General features: G+C 44.9%; 6 protein-coding genes across 6 annotated transcripts; 2 read left to right on the top strand and 4 right to left on the bottom strand.

Annotated features, from left to right (window-relative positions):
• Positions 1-151: 151 nt before the first annotated feature.
• On the bottom strand, positions 152-1,109 carry N7495_008759 (uncharacterized protein; the record flags this gene model as incomplete). The annotated part of the gene is made up of 2 exons (XM_057211410.1): positions 152-686; positions 751-1,109. 2 exons carry the CDS (start codon positions 1,107-1,109, stop codon positions 152-154), a joined length of 894 nt encoding a protein of 297 aa, XP_057060953.1.
• A 719-nt stretch (positions 1,110-1,828) lies between these two features.
• bud4 (uncharacterized protein) lies at positions 1,829-6,037 on the bottom strand (the record flags this gene model as incomplete). The annotated part of the gene is made up of 3 exons (XM_057211409.1): positions 1,829-3,129; positions 3,182-5,873; positions 5,942-6,037. The coding sequence occupies 3 exons, from the start codon at positions 6,035-6,037 to the stop codon at positions 1,829-1,831; spliced, it is 4,089 nt and encodes a 1,362-aa protein (XP_057060952.1).
• A 667-nt stretch (positions 6,038-6,704) lies between these two features.
• On the top strand, positions 6,705-8,600 carry mrh4 (ATP-dependent RNA helicase MRH4; the record flags this gene model as incomplete). The annotated part of the gene is made up of 1 exon (XM_057211408.1): positions 6,705-8,600. One exon carries the CDS (start codon positions 6,705-6,707, stop codon positions 8,598-8,600), a length of 1,896 nt encoding a protein of 631 aa, XP_057060951.1.
• Positions 8,601-11,695: 3,095 nt separating this feature from the next.
• On the bottom strand, positions 11,696-12,969 carry N7495_008756 (transporter; the record flags this gene model as incomplete). The annotated part of the gene is made up of 6 exons (XM_057211407.1): positions 11,696-12,116; positions 12,164-12,284; positions 12,347-12,444; positions 12,495-12,577; positions 12,628-12,764; positions 12,819-12,969. 6 exons carry the CDS (start codon positions 12,967-12,969, stop codon positions 11,696-11,698), a joined length of 1,011 nt encoding a protein of 336 aa, XP_057060950.1.
• A 338-nt stretch (positions 12,970-13,307) lies between these two features.
• N7495_008755 (uncharacterized protein) lies at positions 13,308-14,950 on the bottom strand (the record flags this gene model as incomplete). The annotated part of the gene is made up of 2 exons (XM_057211406.1): positions 13,308-14,279; positions 14,366-14,950. 2 exons carry the CDS (start codon positions 14,948-14,950, stop codon positions 13,308-13,310), a joined length of 1,557 nt encoding a protein of 518 aa, XP_057060949.1.
• Positions 14,951-17,231: 2,281 nt separating this feature from the next.
• On the top strand, positions 17,232-17,702 carry N7495_008754 (uncharacterized protein; the record flags this gene model as incomplete). Its single annotated transcript, XM_057211405.1, has 1 exon — positions 17,232-17,702. The coding sequence occupies one exon, from the start codon at positions 17,232-17,234 to the stop codon at positions 17,700-17,702; it is 471 nt and encodes a 156-aa protein (XP_057060948.1).
• Between the last annotated feature and the right edge of the window lie 1,953 nt (positions 17,703-19,655).

The following is a 19,655-nucleotide window of genomic DNA, read 5'->3' as shown; positions in this document are numbered from 1 at the left end:
TGTATCTAAAATTATCAATGCTCATGAACGAGGAATGAGAAAAATCATTCCGTAATGTCCCTTGTCAAATTCAGTCACGAAACAATTTCATTCAATTTAGTTCATAATTCTCGTATATTTCAATCTAACGAATAACACTCGGGAGACCACCTTACTCTCGATCATCAGGGTGGAAAACCAAAGCCCGCACTTCAATACTCTGTCTACCAGGCTCGTTCTCCGTCGCCGGATTCACAAACGCAGTATGAGGAATGCGCCTCGCCCTTCCATCAGTCTTAGAATCAAAACATTTAATCAAAGTAACCAGATCAGGCGTCTGTCCATAGCGATAGTACCACTTGATATTCGGATCCGGCTTCACGGTATAAGTTTCACCCTCTCGATCGGAATAGATTAACTTCACCGGCACAAGAGAGCTGTCATCAACAGTGTGGGCATCCGCAACAGCGAGCGGATCTTTGAGGATAGTCCGGATAGGACGCCAGACGTTAATGAGCTGGTATCTTCCTTTCAGAAGCTCGGGGGCGTCATCGGGGAGGTGGTAGTTGACACGGCTCTTGGCCGCTTCGTAAGTCTGGTCAATGTGTACGCGTTGCACCGGACCTCTGCGCTGATCGGCTGTAGGGAAATCTTCAGGGGCGCGGCGAATAGTGTGATCAAAGATGAAGATGCGAGATGCGCCGGTTCTGTTATATGATCAGCTTGTTGGTTCAAATATCAAATAGAAAGAAATGAAATGAAACTACTTACGCATCTTTCAGTAGCTGCTCTGTCTCTGCGTAATAATCACGCTTGATCTTCTCCTCGTCCAAAAAGTCCTTCTCTATGCTCTCGTGGTAGTAGAGCTGGAAACCTTGCTTGTCAAGGGTATAGTCGAGCTCATGTCCGCTAATGTCGTGGATAGTGACGGGAAGAGACGCAATTGGCCGCTCAAAGGTTTCGGGCTTTCCGACATAACTTGGAGCTGGAGGTGAACCGTCCTCGTTTTCTTTGTAGAAGTTCAGGGTGGTTTGAACGTGTTGGGGCTCGTAGGAGGCAGGTGCTGTTTGCTGCTTCTGTGCTAACAGGGAGCTGTGATCTCTAGGGACCTGAACGGTTGCCGAAGCCATGATGTAAATTGGAAATTTTTGATATTCTTGGGTTGAGTCTGAATTGAATAACTAAATAGTTGCAGATCTGGAGGTAAAAAGTGCTAATTTTATAGTAGTTGGATTTTGCGGGGGTGAGGTGCTGTGTATACTCGCATTTGTCAGGGCAGCACGCAATATTCGTCCGACATTGAGATAATGCTGATAAATACAGTCAAACAGTCGACCATGTGACGTTTGTATTAATAATTTCGAGATCTTTTAAGGTTTACAGATTGCGTAACGTCGTGGAAATGTTATAGGTTCTTTATAGATACAGTCAGACTCAATAAGTGTTCGAGGGGCGAATTTTACTTGATCTCGTAGGAAAATCCAAATTGTACGTGGTAAAACTATGAACCAAGAAAATAAATAAATAAAGAAATAAACCAGTGTCATTAACGTACAGCAGGATCTTAGAGTAGAGCATCCAGAGGTGTCCTGCAGTGGGAAGTCATGATTGTCATTACCCTCGCTGCACTTATGAAGCCTCGGTCAATTGCATCAAACACAAAAATCAAAATAGTACACCAACACCAAGCATAGGAAAGACAAAGAAAAGAAAAACACAAATAAGGTAAGAAAGGGGAATAAGGAAAAGTATTTCTCGTGAAAGGGATAGGAGAGAATTATTGTGACAACCTAACATCATGGACGAGAAGGGAAAGAGATTTCTGGTCGGGCAAGGTTACAAGACTGACTTAGTAGATAAGAGAGCGAGTCTTTTGTCGGCGGGCTTCAGCGGTGGGCAGCTCAGGCTGAGAGTTAGCATGCTTGTGTCGGGGACGATGGGACTGGGACGGCGCTGCCGATTGAGATGAAGGTGGAGGCGGTGCCATAGCGGTGCTCTGTCTGACAGGGGATCTTGGAGGTGCAGGTAAACCGCTGGGAGGACGCTCCGCAGTTGGGGGACGATTCTTCATGCTACGTTCGCGCTTGAGCACAAGATCTGCCCAGGGCTTGAGAGAGCCACTGCTGGAAGAAGAGCCGCCTTTGCCAACAGCCTCGGACATGACCCGTAGCCAGCCATCCTTAGCTTTGGCGCTGTCGGCGTAGAAATCGATCACTTCGCCGTTAGCGAAGCGAATACGGAATCCTTCCTCAACGAACATGTAGCCGTCTTCTTCTTCAGCAAAGGCAGACTTTCGCCGGCCGCCAGTCTTGGTATTTGTCTCTTTCGTGAGCGAGGGTCTATCATCAATGAGCTTAGCGGCCTTCGCCAAATTGATGGTCGCTCGTGGCTGACGAGTTGACTCATGGTAAGCTGTCAACTTGGAACCCTGGAGCTTGAAGAAACGGCGACGCCAGAACGGACAATCTCCACCCTGCTGAGAAAGGAAACCTTCGTAGGTGCGAGTAGACACACTCTCAGCCTCGCGCATCTCACGGATGCACGCATTAATACTCTTAGGCATTTCTTCCTCCTTGCTGCCCTTGGGCTTAGGGACAAACAGTAATTGCAGCTCGAGCTTGCCAATCTTGTAAGGGGGGCGACGCTGTGCGGTTACACTGATTGCACTTTTCTTGCTCTTCACACTGCTGGGCTGTTCATCGGTAGCCCATTCGTTGAAACAGGCAATGTCAACAGTATAAGGACGGCCGAATGCTTGCTCTTCATGGTCAGTGAGAGACACATAGGCACGAGCAAAGCTGCCATCGCGAGCAACAGTGTTTCTCAATTTTTCCCAGACGGGTGCGTTAACATCCTTTGGCTGTTGGGTCTTCATTTGTTGCTGCAATTCAATCTCCTTGCGGCGTCGAGGGGATGCAAACATACGGCCAAACGCCGAGGGCTTCTGGCGTGCGGGCGATTCAACCAACTCCTGTGGATAAAGTCTATTCTCATCAACCTTCATTTGGAGCGTTAGTTGAAACTCAAGCTCATTCTGCACAACAAGCTCAAACTCCTGTCCAATGGGAGCTGATTTGCCGAGCTCGAGCCATGAAGTGGTGACGCAGTGGAGACCGTTATCAAGAGTAAGTGCAAAGTAGGAGCGCTCAGCTATAGAAAGTCAGTTATGCCACTTTATTTGAATTTTCACACTTTGACATACCACGAGGAAGGGGAAGATCCATGTATTTTATACCGACCACCTTGACGAAAAGACGACCCCGCTCTTCACCCTCTTCATAAGTATCTTGAACGAGAGGCTCGCTCTCTTCAGTCTTTGAGGGAGCCTCCTGAACAGCGCTCTCTTGACCTGGAAGAGGAGGAACTACTCCCGAAACGGGCTTCTTCTTTGGAATATTCGTTGGAACTTTCACACTTGGGCGTCGGGGGGATCCGTTCCAGGGAACAGTTGTCCAAGTTTGTTGGCTAGCCTTGCGAGGAGAAGAACCCGCGGATTTTGTGCCCCGCGGATCCTCAGATGATTGCTCATTTGGAAGAGCAGGTTCTTCCTCGTGGCGATTGCTGGCGATGACGACTTTGGTGTTTTGGCGCATGAGATAGCCTCTCTGTTTGGTAGGATATAAGTTAGCTTGTTTTCGAAAAGTCGTCTGTTCCTGGGGAGCCGTCACGGGACGTGAATTAATTTTGGAAAGGGCGAGGTGGAAAGCAACCTTTTGGGACTCAATGACGCGATCGAATTCCTTGGTGAGACCAAAACCAAGGCTTTCCTCTTGAATGCTAAATGGAATGTCGAGCTGCATCAAGCTAGACTTTCGCTGAGCAAGGCTGCTCGGAACCGTCAACTGAGACGCGTCATCGGCAGATTTTGCCTCTGTTTGTGAGTTATCGGACTGAGTGGACTCGTTAGACAACTGCTTGGTCAACTGCGGTACAGGCTGCGAAATGGAAGGTGGGTGCTGGCCGCTGATGCGACGACGAGTCGCAGCCATGGATTCGATATCTGCTGGGGTGAGAGATGGACGGGTTTTCAATGTAGCACCAGGTGCCCTGATAGTGGCAACAGGCTCAGGGACAGCCTCGTCTGAGCAGCTTTCCTCAACTTCTTCCTCTTCTTCTTCTGAATAATCCTCCTCAGAGTCCGCAACTGGGTGACGAATGACAGAACCGGGGGTGGATGGCTCAGACATTGCTTCCTCTTGAAGCTCGGGAGTAACAGGACGTTGCAGGACAGGGCTTTGCAGGGATCGTCGGATCAAGGCCATGTCCAATGGCTGGACTTCGGAGGCAGGCGCTTCATCGCTTTCATTAGGTTTAGGGGAAGGAGCATCCTCGCATACATCTGCTATGGGAGTGGTCTGGCTAGTGCTCTTGTCTGTGGCATCGTTTCCAGCAGCCTCCAACGCCGATCGCAGGGAATAGTTGCTTTCTTCGTCATACTTCGCTCTCTGATCCAGAGATGATAGGCTTCTATCTGAGTGACTTTGCTTGTAGTCGGGGATCTTGTAGAGGTCATCATCATCGGCTTCCTCTTTGAAAACCATACTGTCGTTGTCATCGTCGTCCATCTCTAATGACGGGATGGGAACATCGGGATCGTGATTCGCATAAGGATTGGGGCTTGATGCAATGTGTGATTCGTCATCAAATCCATCATCCTCGTAGCTGTCTCCCTTGCGGATACCTTTCAAAATGGAATCTCGGGAGATTCGAGGAGGTGAGAAGAAATCATCCATCGACGTTTCTTTTTCCTCCTCCTTAATGGTTATATCTTCCGTTGAAGGTTCCAGATCTTTCACATCAAGCTCTTCTTCGTTATGTTCAAATCCCTTAGTCTTTTCTTCAAGCATCAAAAGACGCAATCGATCCTCCAAGCACATGGAAGCACGAGGGTCAGATTTCTTGGCAGCAGATACAAGAGGGGATGGTAGCCCACGTAGACTCCCACTGCCAAGTTCAAATACACCAGCCAATTTCTCGGGTGACAAGGAACGTGAGCTAGACAAACGCGAGACTGAGGGCAAAGGCGGCAGGGGACGACGCTCGTCATTGGCATCGAGGGATTCATGGTGGGCTGAATCCTCGTCGCGTGATACTGGGCGGTCTTCAGTCGTCTGGTTTCCAGCATGTTCGACAAAAGACTCTTCATCGTCGTTCTCATCACCTGGACTCATGAAGCGCCAATCATCCGGCAAGACCACTGGTGTCTTCTCAATATCTTCTAGAGACGCATCAAAGCTATCATCGCGCTCGATTGAAGACTCGTATTCCTCAAAACTGGCCTCCTCCTCTTGCTCAGAATCATAACTAGCCTCGCGAGATTCGGAAGCGAGAGAAGATGGGTCTGGTGTTCTCATCTCGTATTCATTCACTTGAGGTGGTGCAGCATCGAATGTTACGCTCTTTGTATGCCTGTGACCAGCGCTGTCGTACCAAATATCACTCTGAGGGTCAAAACTCTTGCCAAAACGACTGCCTTTCGACAGTGAGGACTTGCTCGGAGATGGTTGCTCTTTACTCGGGGAATGGGGTCTTGGGATGTTGATCGAATCGTCATCTTCGGCAAATTGTGACTTGGCAAGGTTCATCTGGCTTTCAAGGTTCGGCGCACGATTAGCCGCAAGAGGTCGTTGGGGTACTGAGACGTGTGCAGGGTCATATTCTTGTTGGCTTCCGCGAAACATGTTGTTATTCTTCACTCGCGATACACGCTTCAAATCTTCAAGAGACGGACGGCGTGTTGGTTTGTAACAACTGTCTGGGTTGTACGGCAGCTGGTTCTCTCCGCCCTTGGAGAAAGGAGATGGAGATTCACGGCCTTTCCAGAAGCGACGCTGAGATGCAGTAGTACTATTCAGAGATGAGACATCGTAGGAAGGTGGGTCACCATTTTGTGTCTATCAAAATCAGTTAATTAGAGTTAACGTTGATTAAAGTTCCGCAACCATGACAACGATAACAATACCTTTGTGGTTTGGTTCTGGGTGTTCCAGATGGGAGAATTGCGCCGCTGAGCCATGGGGCTCACTTCAGAGAGTGGTCGTTGACCTAGTCCTCCCATTCCGCTTGATTGCAAGTAGGTGTGTGATGTGATTGTTGTAAAAAGAAAGAAAAAAAAACCCTTAATAACGAGATGACTGTAGTCTGTCAGCCGTGTTCATCCTGTGTTATCCTTGAGACCGACTTCAGGTCTCAATGGGGATTAAGAGTAAGACGTCACAGTGAAAATACCTTTGTTGATAACGACAGACAAGTGGCGTGGCAAGTGTTTACTAACGAGTCTTGGTACTTATGCCGAGAAGTGCAAAAGTCGCGTCGATCGAAGGGGAGGAATTGGAATGTAGAATGTGCCACCAAGCAAGACAAAACCACCAAAAGCCACTAGGAGTGGAAGATCAGGAAAAGAATGGAACAAAGAAAGTATGAGGGAAGGATGAGGGAAAGGTGATTAGAGATCTTGATATCTATTCCATGGATCCAAGAGTGGATTGTTACCCAGAAGCAAGTTATCGATGTTGACAGTACGGGAGTATCCATAGCAACCGCGGGAGTGGACAGCTGACTCAGGCATGAAACACATCACATGACCCCACTCCTGAAACGTCAGGCTCAGGAAATACACATGATCGGAGCTAGGCCTAAAGAGGGATAGCTTGGAAAGCATTATCATATCTGGGTTTTTCTTCCTTCACGCGATCACGGCTTGATTTACTATCTTGTTCATCAGTATGCCTCTGCCCGCTCGACCCTCGATATGCTTCCTTTGTCAAACTAGAGCGACCATATTTCAGTCTCCCAAAATTCTTTCAACATGGCAGGCTACACGAAACATGGCCACCTTGCGTTTACGCCGAAAGGCCGCGCGAATGGCACTATCTCCCGATGTCGCCAAGCCGACACTTAATAAACCACGCTCTCGCAAAGGTCCCGCTGGTCCCTTTGCTTCTATGAATCAAACACAGGCACGCATTCGAGATGACACACGTCCTAGATCCCAGGCGGCCCTCAAGCGTTCCGGCGACCGCTCCAAAGACCAAAAGCCCGATGCCCCATTATACAAAGCTTTGAAAATGCAGACTACTTTGTCACCAGTAACCTATGGTCGTCGCACGGCCATAAAATCCAAAATCTCCCCTCTCACTAGCTTCGATCATTTTCCTTTGTTGCCCGCGGTGCGACAGTCTATTTTTTCTCAGGCCTTGCCAAATCTTGCTGACGTCACCCCAACACCCATTCAACGACTTGCGATCCCACAGCTTCTTGGCGACGGTTTGGCAAGAAAAAACCAACCGCCGAAGACTGCGGACGACCCCCAGTACGACCAATTCCTACTTGCAGCCGAGACAGGCTCAGGAAAGACCCTAGCATATCTGCTCCCCCTTGTAGATGCTGTCAAGCGTGCTGAGATACGAGAGAAGGAAGAGAATAAAGCATTGGAGGAAAAAAAGGCAAAGGAGCAGGAGGAAAAGATAAAAAATCGCACATTTGACATTGAGCCGGAGGAGGCCCCGATGACCAACGCAGGCCGCCCCAGCGCCATAATTCTTGTTCCGACTTCAGAACTTGTCTCCCAGGTCGCTGTGAAGGTGAAGGCCCTCGCACACTCTGTTAAGTACCGCTCGGGAATGATCTCGTCCAACCTGACACCTCGCCGGATCAAGAGCACTCTTTTCCACCCGGATGGTATCGATATCCTTGTGTCGACACCACATCTCTTGGCTTCCATCGCGAAGACCAACCCTTATATTCTCAGTCGCGTCAGTCACATAGTTCTCGATGAGGCTGACTCCCTAATGGATCGTTCGTTCCTGCCCACAACCATGGAAGTGGTTAATAAAGCGTCAGCGTCCCTCAAAAAACTAATTTTCTGTTCCGCCACCATCCCCCGCAGCCTTGATACCCAGCTTCGTAAACTTTACCCCGACGTCAAGCGATTGACAACCCCGAATCTGCATGCTATTCCCCGACGTGTGCAGTTGGGAGTGGTGGACATCGAAAAGGAGCCGTACCGTGGAAACCGGAGCCTTGCCTGCGCTGATGTGATTTGGTCTATTGGCAAAGCCGGTGATTCAAGTGACGGCGATGGATTTGGCGGTCCGTTGGCCCAATACATGGGTCCCAAGGTTAAGAAGATCCTTGTATTTGTCAATGAGCGTGAAGAGGCGGAGGAGGTTGCCCAGTTCCTCTACTCCAAGGGAATTGATGCCGTCGCAATGTCTCGCGATTCGGGTTCAAGAAAGCAGGAAGAGATCCTTGCTGAGTTCACTCAGGTTGACCTCCCCCCGACCTCAGATCAGATTTTGCTGGCCCAGAAGGAAGGTCGTAAGGAGAAGTCCATTCCCTTTGTGCTCCCGGAGAAGAAGCCCGAACTTAATCGTCGCCTGCCCAACACCAGGGTACTTGTGACTACGGATATCACTTCTCGGGGTATCGATACCCTGGCTGTGAAGACAGTTGTGCTGTACCATGTTCCGCACACTACAGTCGATTTCATCCATCGTCTTGGCCGTCTTGGTCGTATGGGCAAGCGTGGCCGTGGTGTTGTTTTGGTTGGCAAAAAGGACCGCAAGGATGTTGTCCGTGAGGTTCGCGAGGGCATGTTCCGCGGACAAGCTCTGATCTAGATGGATTATGCCACATCAAAAAAGAAAATTTATAGATTATGTACTATATCTGGCGTTTTCATTGGGCTTGGGTTGTGTTTTCAAGCAAGCAAACGACAAATACCCGGCTCGATTGCCTTCATTGGGATGTATAATAATGGAATTATATAACGACCTTCCTAAGAAGAAGGCTGTCTCTGCTCTCTACTCCATACCTAGCTATGCCCAGGTGGGCTTTGTGAACGCTTCCAGCTTTGGAAGAGATTTTTATTATGCCAATGTTTTCAATTTTAAAGACGGACCTCTGGATAACCTTGGACTCTGGAACCCTTGAGAACTTGATGTTGTCATCAAAACAAACAATAATACCCACATGTGAACGTGCGGCTGAATCCAAATATAGAACTGGCCCGAGGTCAGAATATGATACATCTGCTACTAAATACTCGTAACCTAGTGACAGCTGTCAAAGTGGATCGCACTTTTGTCGTGTTTCAAAACACAATATCCTGATGTCCAATGTTGATGTGATTGATATCCATGGAGTTCAGCGCACATGAAAGTTGACCGGGAGACCATGCCGTCTCTGCCCAGTTCCCAGGTTTACGGAGTAGTTATGATGCAAATCCCAAGAGTGGATTCCAAGGTTCTCAACAATAAACATTGTAACAAATAACCTTGGAATCTGTTGTTGAAGCTTGTTTTGCTTGACTCACGTCCTCGATGCCAAGAGATTCATCAATTTATATGCTACCTACTTAATCTATTCATCCGGTATCATCCCAAATTAGGATTCCCAATCTTGAGATGTCTACCTAGGCTTGCCCGACTCTTGATTGCCAGTTTTGTACAACTGATCCAATGTATGTATGCCGAGTCGAAGATGTACGTAGCCGAGGCTTAGTGACCACCTGGCAGGTAAAAATATACATTTGGATTCACATCAATTGCGAGCGTAATTTCAATTGTGAAGGGGAAAACTAATAAATAAATAATATTGGAAAAATTATAACCTAAATTTGCTAATTGATTAAATTAAATCAATTAATGGCTTATTGGATACGAAAATGGTACCTAAAAAAAAAACAAAAGAGAAAATAAATTGCTCACAAGCGGATTTGAACCGCTGACCTCGTGATTACTAGTCACGCGCTCTACCAACTGAGCTATGCGAGCTAGTAGATATATTAGAACTTCCGAAATTATGTTTAAGTATAAAGGCTTTTCCAACAAGCCACTAGAAATCGAGAGCAATGATATTTGTGATCTTTCCACAATTAGATCATGGGAATAAAAACAACTGTAGTCTGACATCAGACATGAACCTTGGCAATCTTTGCGACTCTATATCTGGTATTTCTTTGAGACTTTGAGAGGTCATTCCAAAGTTGGCTGCAGGTGGTGGAAACTTCCAAGTTTTCAAATGCCATAACAGCAGTCTAATGACATATATCATGGCTTTTTATTTGAAAACTTCAGTACTGGAGGAGTATAATTGTATAAATTGAGCCTAACACACTGCTATTTTTGTTCAGTAGAGTATCAAATCATGCAACCATTGAGTCTATTAACAAGAATAACTCAAATTGTTCACAAAAATCGAAAAAAGAAAAGAGAGAATGCCTCCGCGCGGGTTTGAACCGCGGATCTTTTGCTTACAAGGCAAACGCGTTACCACTGCGCCACAAAGGCAGATCTATACTTGACTCGGCATTAGGAACAATATAGCCAAATGCTTCATTTAGAAGCAATAATCTTCGCCACGAACAGTTCAACCCGCTCTAGCTATTGAAACTTAGGACACTCCATGTTTTGAATATTCCAAGAAATTAATACCTTATGCCCAAGGATTAAAGGAGGCTGATTCATACTTTCACACGCGACTGACGGGTGTCGAAAAGGGATAGGAAACTAAGACAAATCCATACTCATTTTGCTCGGTTACGACAGCCAGACATATCAACTCTCCACTGTCCTGTGTCCATTATTCAATCTGGTCAGCCAACGCGATTGATCTGTTTCTCTTTCGTTAACAATTATTAGATGCTGACCCATCATCCGCTACCAATCTATGAATCCATGGAATGATAATTTCAACCATTAAATAGCATATTCACCGATTTTTGTATTTTTAAATCAGATAAAATGGGTATAGAAAATAACAAGCAACTCAGCAAAATTTTCTGAAAAAACATTCTGCAACCAGAACAGTCACAGGAGGTGAACTTTCTAAAGAGATGTATACGTGGACAGCAACCTTTTAGTCCAGCGAGTGCTCCGGAAGAAAATAGAGAATTGGAAATAATAACGCGAGAGTAGACAATCCTAGGACTAAAGGTTGCTCACGGTTAGTTTTGAAGATATTATTAGAGAACACCTAGTTGAATGACTTACTAGGGACTACTCGGAAGCCTTGAAAATAACAGCCTCGGATGGTATTTTGATATGCCTCAGATAATAAGAACGCATATCTATTATCACTCAAAACGTAGTTGATAACCTATTCCCAATTCATAAGTTAGAAAAACTATAAATGCAGAATAAAGAACTTTGGGAAGCTCACCTCACGGAAGCTCGGAGTTCCGTCAAGCTCGCGAAGAAGACAATTTTGGAGAATTTTTTGACTGGAGGTAGAGTCCACAATGACGCCAAACATGATACCAAGTTGTTGAGCCATAAAGTAGCCGGTCATGGTCATCGCTTTCATGTCTTGGGGAACAACTGCAGATAGGCCTACATACTGGCCAACGAGAAAGCCGTATATTCCCACCGAAACCACGAATGCATAAAGGGATTCCCATCTACTTGGGCCTAAAGGCCATCGAATCAGGATCAATGAGTATCCCACGGCTCCGATAAACCAGCTAGTCAGTGATATCAGCTTGTACCTTCTCATACTAGGGTTGTATTAGTATTAAAGCCTTCATATCTGTCTTATTGAAGACTAGAATACGGGAGAAATACCGTCGAATAACTTTTCCTTGGATCGTTGCTCCAACCAAAGCCCCCACAGCCACTAGAATAGTGAAAGTACCAGCGAGACCATTACTGAGATTCTGGGTCCGAACCCAAAAGTCACCAATATTAGATATCATCTGATTATTTCGCGGTGTTAACTATGGAACTTGAAGATGTAAAGAGGCCTGGGAGTGACATACCCCATAGAAGGCAAAATGAATCAAGAACTGGATAAGATATACGACACCAATCCCATTTGACTTGAAAAGTCGCAACGGGATGAGTGGATCACTTGTTAAGAACTTTTCATTCATTCCAAAAAGAGTGGCGAGGGTAATTGTTGATATGAACATTGCGACAACCTTTGCGGAGATATCATCACCGAGAATTTGATAGAGTGCCAGTATACCACCCAGCGTGGCGGTCAATAGGGACATGCCTGTAATGTTTATTCTTCGTCGTGAATAAGATTTTGATCCCTCGTTCTCTTCTAGCTCTTGCAGGCGTGAGCCCGGACAAAAGGCCCAAAAAGTGGAACCAAAGCAAAGGAGCCCAAAAGGTATTTGAATAAGGAATGACCTAAAATTTCAGTGATCACATCCGTAAATTGATTGAAGCCCACTTACCATCTCCAGCTTAACTTATCAACGATAAGTCCACCTAGCGGCCCACCAGCACTGACTCCAGCCGTTGTAACCATCCCCAAATAGCTTCTCAGAATCTGTACTTCTCTGAGAGTCTCTATGTCTAAAATAAATTTAGTTAATCTTAGTCATATCCGAGTTTTCAAAGGAAGTCTGCTTGAATACCATTTAAAATGACACTTATCAAGTCCACCATGCCGGCTCCCCCAGCACCAGATAGAAATCGTCCTGCGAAAACCATCCAAATCGAGTCTGCTGTACCACTGTTATTGTCAATATATAGACCGGTAAGTCATTTCCAGCCTAGACTCACGCGATCAAGCATCCCAGTGCGAACACTGCATATGCCGATAAAAGCGGCCTCTTATAGCCATGAATGTCGCAAATTCTCCCATACTACTCTGATTATTAGAAAATAGAGCTTGATATAGAAAGGTCCAACAAACCATTGGGAGCGTAACCACATATCCCACGTTGTATGCCGCTATAAGCCATGGGCCTAATGATAATTGACCAAATTGTGATGCTATCTCTCCATGTGTTGATATCATGAAAGAGTCGTCTGCATATGCAATAAATGCCCCTATTTACAACTAATGGTCAACAAAATCTCATAGAATTAGTATTTATTAAGTACCCAGCATCGCAACAAGAAAGAATCCAGTGCCCACGCCGGGGGTCTTGGAACTTTCGGAAATCTCAGGACTTTGGTAAATCTCATTTATAAGGTCAGAATCAGAATCAGTTGGGCCATGTGATCCTACGAGAGGATCTGTTTCGCTACCCATGATGTAGCGGTTGATACGGCGCTAGCAAAAGTGAATGGAGGACGTCGGGACGTCGAAATCCCATGAAAGGAAGGAGTCCCGGAAAATATGAGCAGTCACATACATGTGCACTAAAACTTGATTTCGCTTATTTCGTACATATGCATTCAAAGCTCGGATTAATCACATTCGGTATTTGACTCCGGTCAACCTTGCATGGATCCTCGCTCCCTTACAGAACGTGCAAATGTAAGCTATATCAATCAAAACTGGATGAAGATTAGAATTCTTCTATTTTTGCTTTTTTGTAGTTCCGAGTTTCAAGGTTTTTTGACAATAGACGAGTTGTTGAGCCAGTTTTAATCTATATTTGAATATGAAGAGATGGCCTTAATGACTGGCAGCCTGGTATCCTTAGACTCAAAAACCTGTGCATGATCCAACTGTTCATACCACAGTAGCTCAAGTCCATAGCCAGTCCAGGGCTTGTGTTTCCATGCTTGTGTGGCTTCTTTCTGAGCATTTACTTCTGATGAAGCTACCAAGTACCGCCCTACTGCTTCAGTATCCACAATCAAATCCTTACCACTCAAAACGACAGTAACGTTTCGCCCAATCTTCCGAAAATTTTCACCGTTTACCCCGAGATCCTCTTTCCAAATGATGTTGTCGCTCCACGAGAATCTCTTCGCCAACGTATGCGCAACTCCTATGTCCTTACTTCCAAAATACCAAAGCTGATACTCATTAGCCCGCGCGGGCTGACGGACTATGAAGTTATATGTCACATCGGGTAGATGAAGGAGGAATGCGACTGGATCAATGAAGACAGTAGGTCCGACAAGTGCAGCAAATCGTTTGGATTTTAGAAGGTGCGCAGCAATTATGGAACCATACGAATGAGACACAAGCACAAACCGCGTCCATCCATGATATCGCATAATCTCCATGATCTCATTTATCATAATATCTTTCTGCAGGGCCGGATAAGTTATGCGAGAGCTGATCGACATGATCTCAAGTGCGATGATGCCAACCTGACCATCGCCAGTCGCTCCTGTCTCTAGCTCCATGCTGAGCTCCTGGAAGAAATTCGTGTAAGGGTACAGGCCAACTCCGATGCCATGTATAAACAGTATTGGTAGTTGCTTCTTAGATGTATGCTGTCGATGCCAGTATGTAAGATGCCGCGCTGGTGATTTGTGGGCTGTTAGTACTGTAAGAGGGCGACATGGAAAGATGGCGAAGAATCTCCAGAGCGTGTTGCGGTAAAATTGAAATCCACTACGCAACATCTTGTAATAAGTTATTGCATCGACCACAAAGACACACTAGGTTTTTGAATGTTAGCATGGGGTTTTGACATATGGTGTGTGCGCGAGAGAATGAGGGAGAGAGGGAGAGAGAGAGGACTAACAGTGTACCATAACAGACTTCGGTGAGAGCCGCTTGATTCATTTAGAAGCTGTCCTAGGCATTTGCCGCCTTTCACATCCATTCTTCCCGGTGGAAGTTCTCGTCCAATATGCTTCTCAATTTCCGTTGTATACATCTCAATTTCTTCCTCATGCTCCTGAACCTGCTTACCGGTAGATCCGGGGCCAAACAATGACCACCTGATGAAGTTTTTAACATCGCCTCGCTTGATGGGCTTGGTTTCTGGGACCAGAAGCCACTGGCGGAGATAACTCTCCATGTTCGGTACAGTTGCATTGCAGCTACTAAACAATTTCTCTCTTTCCTCTGCAGACAAAGGTGTATGTAAGGTAGTAGAATAGCTGAGAGCGTACTTGAGTGGTATGTAGACGGTGGTGAAGAATATTGATTCTGCTATCAGCCAGATCTGGATCAAGTAAGGTATGCTTTCAAGATAACTTGGCAGATGAAGAAATTGGACAAAGAGTAAGTGGATACCATACAAAATGCTTAATGGTGCAATGTTGTGAAGACATATGATGCAGATCCGTATGAAGAAGTACTCAGCAGTTGATGTTCCAATCATCGTGATTTTAAGTGGTGTAGCTATCACATGAAATCGAACTTGGGATGGGTAAATTAGAAGAGATATCGAGTCTCAATTTCATAATATTATTATAATAAATGTGGATAAGCTTGATCGTTGGATCATGAATCCCAACAAACTATCGGGTTGAATCTAACAAAGAAGACCGTGCGCAGGCAAGATTGACATGATGTCAGGAAAGAACTTGGTGGCTGGTATGGCTAGTACGGTGTGGCTAGTGTGGCTGAACGCCCAATAAAGACTAGCGCATATAGTAATCGATTCTGAAGAGAAGCAGGTTCAGTAATAATAATTAGATCTTATTTAGAGTAAATAATAGGTTGCTATAGTAACTATTAGAATATACCAAAATAATATAAATTTGATGCAGTGGGCGGCTGACATAATGATATTGTTGTGTACCAATTTCCGTAATTAACTGTTTACAGTTTCAACCTCGATATTTAACAGAGAAGCCCTCTGTAGATTAGAACATATTGTCTCCATGGGCAGATCTAGGCATATAAGTAATTTTGAAATTTGATTTGTAGTTTATTTCTTAAACACATGACTTGGAAGTTTTTTGACACCCGCCAACCGGAGGAAGCTGATGGGCCATTATGATTCGCTGTTTAGGCATGAGCAAGTAAAAGTCACTGCTACCTAGCGAATACAGCAGTTTCCTTCTTAGTATATCCCTTTTCATTCTTGATCGCCTATACTTAATGAATTTTCCTAATTTAACACATGCCCGGAGATATTATGATTAGAAATGAAGCGACTTCAGTAACCGCCCTAGTGATGAAAACCGAGGATGTTGCCTAGAATCTAGGAGTAATCTTGTGGATGTGATTTATGTCATCAATTGAGCGGTACGGAATAAATGAGCTTTGGAATAATGAGCAGATGACTGGAATATATCATGATCCTCTATATCAGCTTAAATAACCCAATCTGATTTATTGAATTGTGTGCCGAATATTTCAATCCAACCTTGGAACTAGGATGTGGTACAAAGTCGGACTTCCGTCATAGTGATGTTTTGATCCCCGGAATTTGAACCCTTCTTTTCTCTTTCTATATCTCTCAAAGCAAATATTCGACAAGAACCTTCTACGATTCTGTCCTTTGAGCACGCAATATGTCAGAGGATGACAGGGAAATCGAATCGGTTACTTTTGAGAATCGGTTTCCCAGTGTTCAACAATTCCAGGATCATGTTTTCGGACTATTAAGAGAATCATTCAATGACCCCCGGCAACGCACTTACGTTTTTGAAAATGTACCATCCTCTTGGGGAATACAAGTGTACACCGTTGTTGATGAAGTTTTTTCTTGCGAGTGAGTTGAAAATGACCAGAAGTAGTTCTGTATACCTCGAGGCTCACTCTTGAATTAGTAAATCCTGGGACTCGTCTCATCAAACTCTGAAATTGGTACAATAAATCTTGATAGGGCCCACGGGTCCGAAGTGGAATGAGTTGTCTAGGTAGTATAATGTGAAAGCTTTTATAAGAATATCATCTATCTTACTGCCCTCCGAAGTCATTTTCTTTATAAATAAAGGATACTTTTATGTTCACACTAGATAGTATTGTTGGAACGAATATCAGCTGACATACCAAGATCATGTGATCTTGGCATGGCAGCTACTATATCTTCTTTCATCTGAGCATTTTAGAATGACACTTCACTTTTACCCAATATGCATACACCTATTATATATGTACAGAAACGATATCAATAGCTGTCTGCTTCGGTAATAACCTAGTCAACCGACACTGATCAGTAGACGTACAGATCAGGAAATACGCATCTACGAAGCTCGAGCGCGTTGAACAGTCTTCAAAAGCTGTTTTTCCAGATTCGCTAAGTCCTTGCCATATCTCAGTCGAAGGAGAAGATCGTGATAATTTGAGGCTTGAACGATCGCCGAGAATTACACCATCTTGCTAAGAACCCACTTCATAGAAGCCCCAAGGTCTATGAAGAACGTCCAAAAACACTGAAAAACACTGAAAAACACTACCACACTTCCCTCTCATTTTCCTCCATTCCTTTCAAATCCCTTCATTTTTCTCATACTTGCATATCCCTGACCGCCCAAATCCCCTCATCCTATTTCTCTTACTTGCATATCCTTGACCGCTCAAATCCCCTCATCCTCGCCCTCCAACCTTGCATATCCCTGCATTCAAAATCCAGGAAACCCAAAAGTGACCTATCTCATATACTACTACACCATCTTAACATTTCTGAAAAACCCACACTGCTTTACACTATGTCTGCACCACCTTCAGCCGCTGAATCAGCTCAATCAATCAACGATGACTATGATTGGGAAATCGATTTAGCGACAGCCACAAAGCGAGAGATAAATGACTACGTTGAAAAGAACATGCATTTCGATGACAGAACATCAGATTACAACCTATGGGCAACATACTGCGACCTTTTCGAAAACTGGGAACCAGAACACTTTAAGCAAGTCGCACCTCTAAGACGAACAGCATTACGGACGAATCTACTTCAGCATGGAGTATTTGTTCCACGATTTGGTCGAGGAATAGCAATTTACACCCTACTATCCATAGTAGCCCAACAAGAGGAGTTCCATGAATGGACAGACGAAGATATTGAAAGCTTCTTCACGGAATTTAAGATGCCAATGATCACTGGAGCACTAAGACACCGCCTTAACCCGACCTGCACTGGATTGAAGCAGCCTTTACAAGGCACTCTGCCCCCATAAGCGGACCGCCTGATTACACCAAAAATCAATACATCCGCCCCTAGAAGTAGTCATCCTGACCAAGGAAGCGACAAATCCTTGCCAGAGGACACTCTAGGCGTTCCCAATCAGTTTTCTCCAGAGACTAGCCCGTTTATCTTTGAAACCAAGAAGTTGAAGACTGATTTCACCAAAGAGATCAACTCTATGTCAAAGATTTACACTGAGAAACAGAGATACAGTGGGACAGATAATAGCAGCTTTGATTGGAAACTCAACATTTTTTACACCATCTGCAAAAGAGTTGGGATAACACTAGACGGATACAACGCAGCACTGCCAACGATGCTCACTGGAATTGCCGAAGATCATTACTATAGTAGTGATTTGCCTTCGCGAACTTTTCAAGAAGCATGTAACCATTTACGCCAATTCTTTGAAGGTCCTGAGTTCTACCGCCAGAACTTGACCAAATGGAACGATATCACACTATAAAGAGTGATAAACGATAACCATGACAAATCAAACTCCATCTACCAGAACTTTCAAACTATGCTCAACGACCTACTCAAAAAACGACACGGCCTTCATCTAGAACTCCGTAGCAACATGATGTTGATCAATAAGCTAATTACTGCATATAGAGGAATCCCTGCATGTAGTAACGCACTAGCTGACCCGCCAGAAGATCTCGCACTATTGATCAATAAACTACAGTCATCAATCACCACCTGGGAGAAAGAAAACCCCGAGAGGTAAGCAGCATTCGCCTCGGAAGAAATATTCTACACCGATAGACGATACTATAGAGACGGCAATCAAGGAAGAGGACTCACCAGGAATCAGACCAAAAGAAACCCATAGGGAAAATGCTATGTCTGCCAAAAACCAACATGTCGATCCTGGAGACACACCGAAGAAGAACAAAAGCAATCAAAACAAAATTTCCTTCAAGGATTCAACCAGAATAAGGAGAAAAACGGCGATTTCAACAGGAGATATAGGCAATACATGCTCTATTGCGAAGGAAATGACGAAACCGAACAAGTTGAAGCTTTCGAAGCTCTCTTGGCTGACGCTCAAACAATTAGCCTCCAGACCAACGAAACAGACTCCAATGAAGACGAATATGATCTAATCGACAGCTTCTTCACTTTATTTGGCCAAATTAATGCTGAACAGGGTACGGAAATAAGCTCAGAGCTCTCTAATAAAGCACTCTTACACTGGTTGTCAGAGAAACCATCGCCTATACAAGGAGACACTCCGCCACAAGACATTGACCCATTCAGCTACACCACCACGCCCACCAGCCGATATAATTCCTAAACGTTTATGGGAATCATGATCGATACCGGCGCCTCAAGAAAATCTACAGCCGGAGTTGGTCAGTTCCAAGCGCTTCAGAGGATTGAGAACGTCAAATTGGATCCCTCCACAGCTGGCGAAGTTAACGTCCAATTCGGAATTGGAACAACTTCTTCAATCGGATCAGCAAAAATCACCACTCCCATTAGCAAGATTCAATTCCATATTGTTAACGCAGACACACCATTCCTGCTATGTCTTGCAGACATGGATAACCTCGGGGTATATTATAACAACATCAAAAACATGTTGATCACCTCTAAGTCAGTTGAAGTACCAGTGATTCGAAGATTTGGACACCTATTTCTACTTTGGAACTCAACGCTATCATCATACTTTATTTCTTTACTCGACATGAACCCATGTTACCTCACAGATATCGAATTACGACGACTACATCGTCGTTTCGGCCATCCTTTAGTCCCCAGACTTCAAAAGCTGCTCCAAAGCGCAGGACATGACCCCAATACATCAATATTAGAGCATCTAACCAAGTTTTGCGCATTCTGCCAGAAGTTTGGGAAATCTCCAGGTCGATTCAGGTTCACCCTTAAAGACCCAGAGGACATCAGATTCAACTATAACATCATCGTCGACATCATGTAT

Source organism: Penicillium taxi (genome assembly GCF_028828555.1).
Source record: "Penicillium taxi strain IBT 34144 chromosome Unknown utg000005l_segment0_segment0, whole genome shotgun sequence".
Taxonomy (NCBI): Eukaryota; Fungi; Ascomycota; class Eurotiomycetes; order Eurotiales; family Aspergillaceae; genus Penicillium; species Penicillium taxi.
This window is presented reverse-complemented; position numbering and strand designations above follow the sequence as displayed.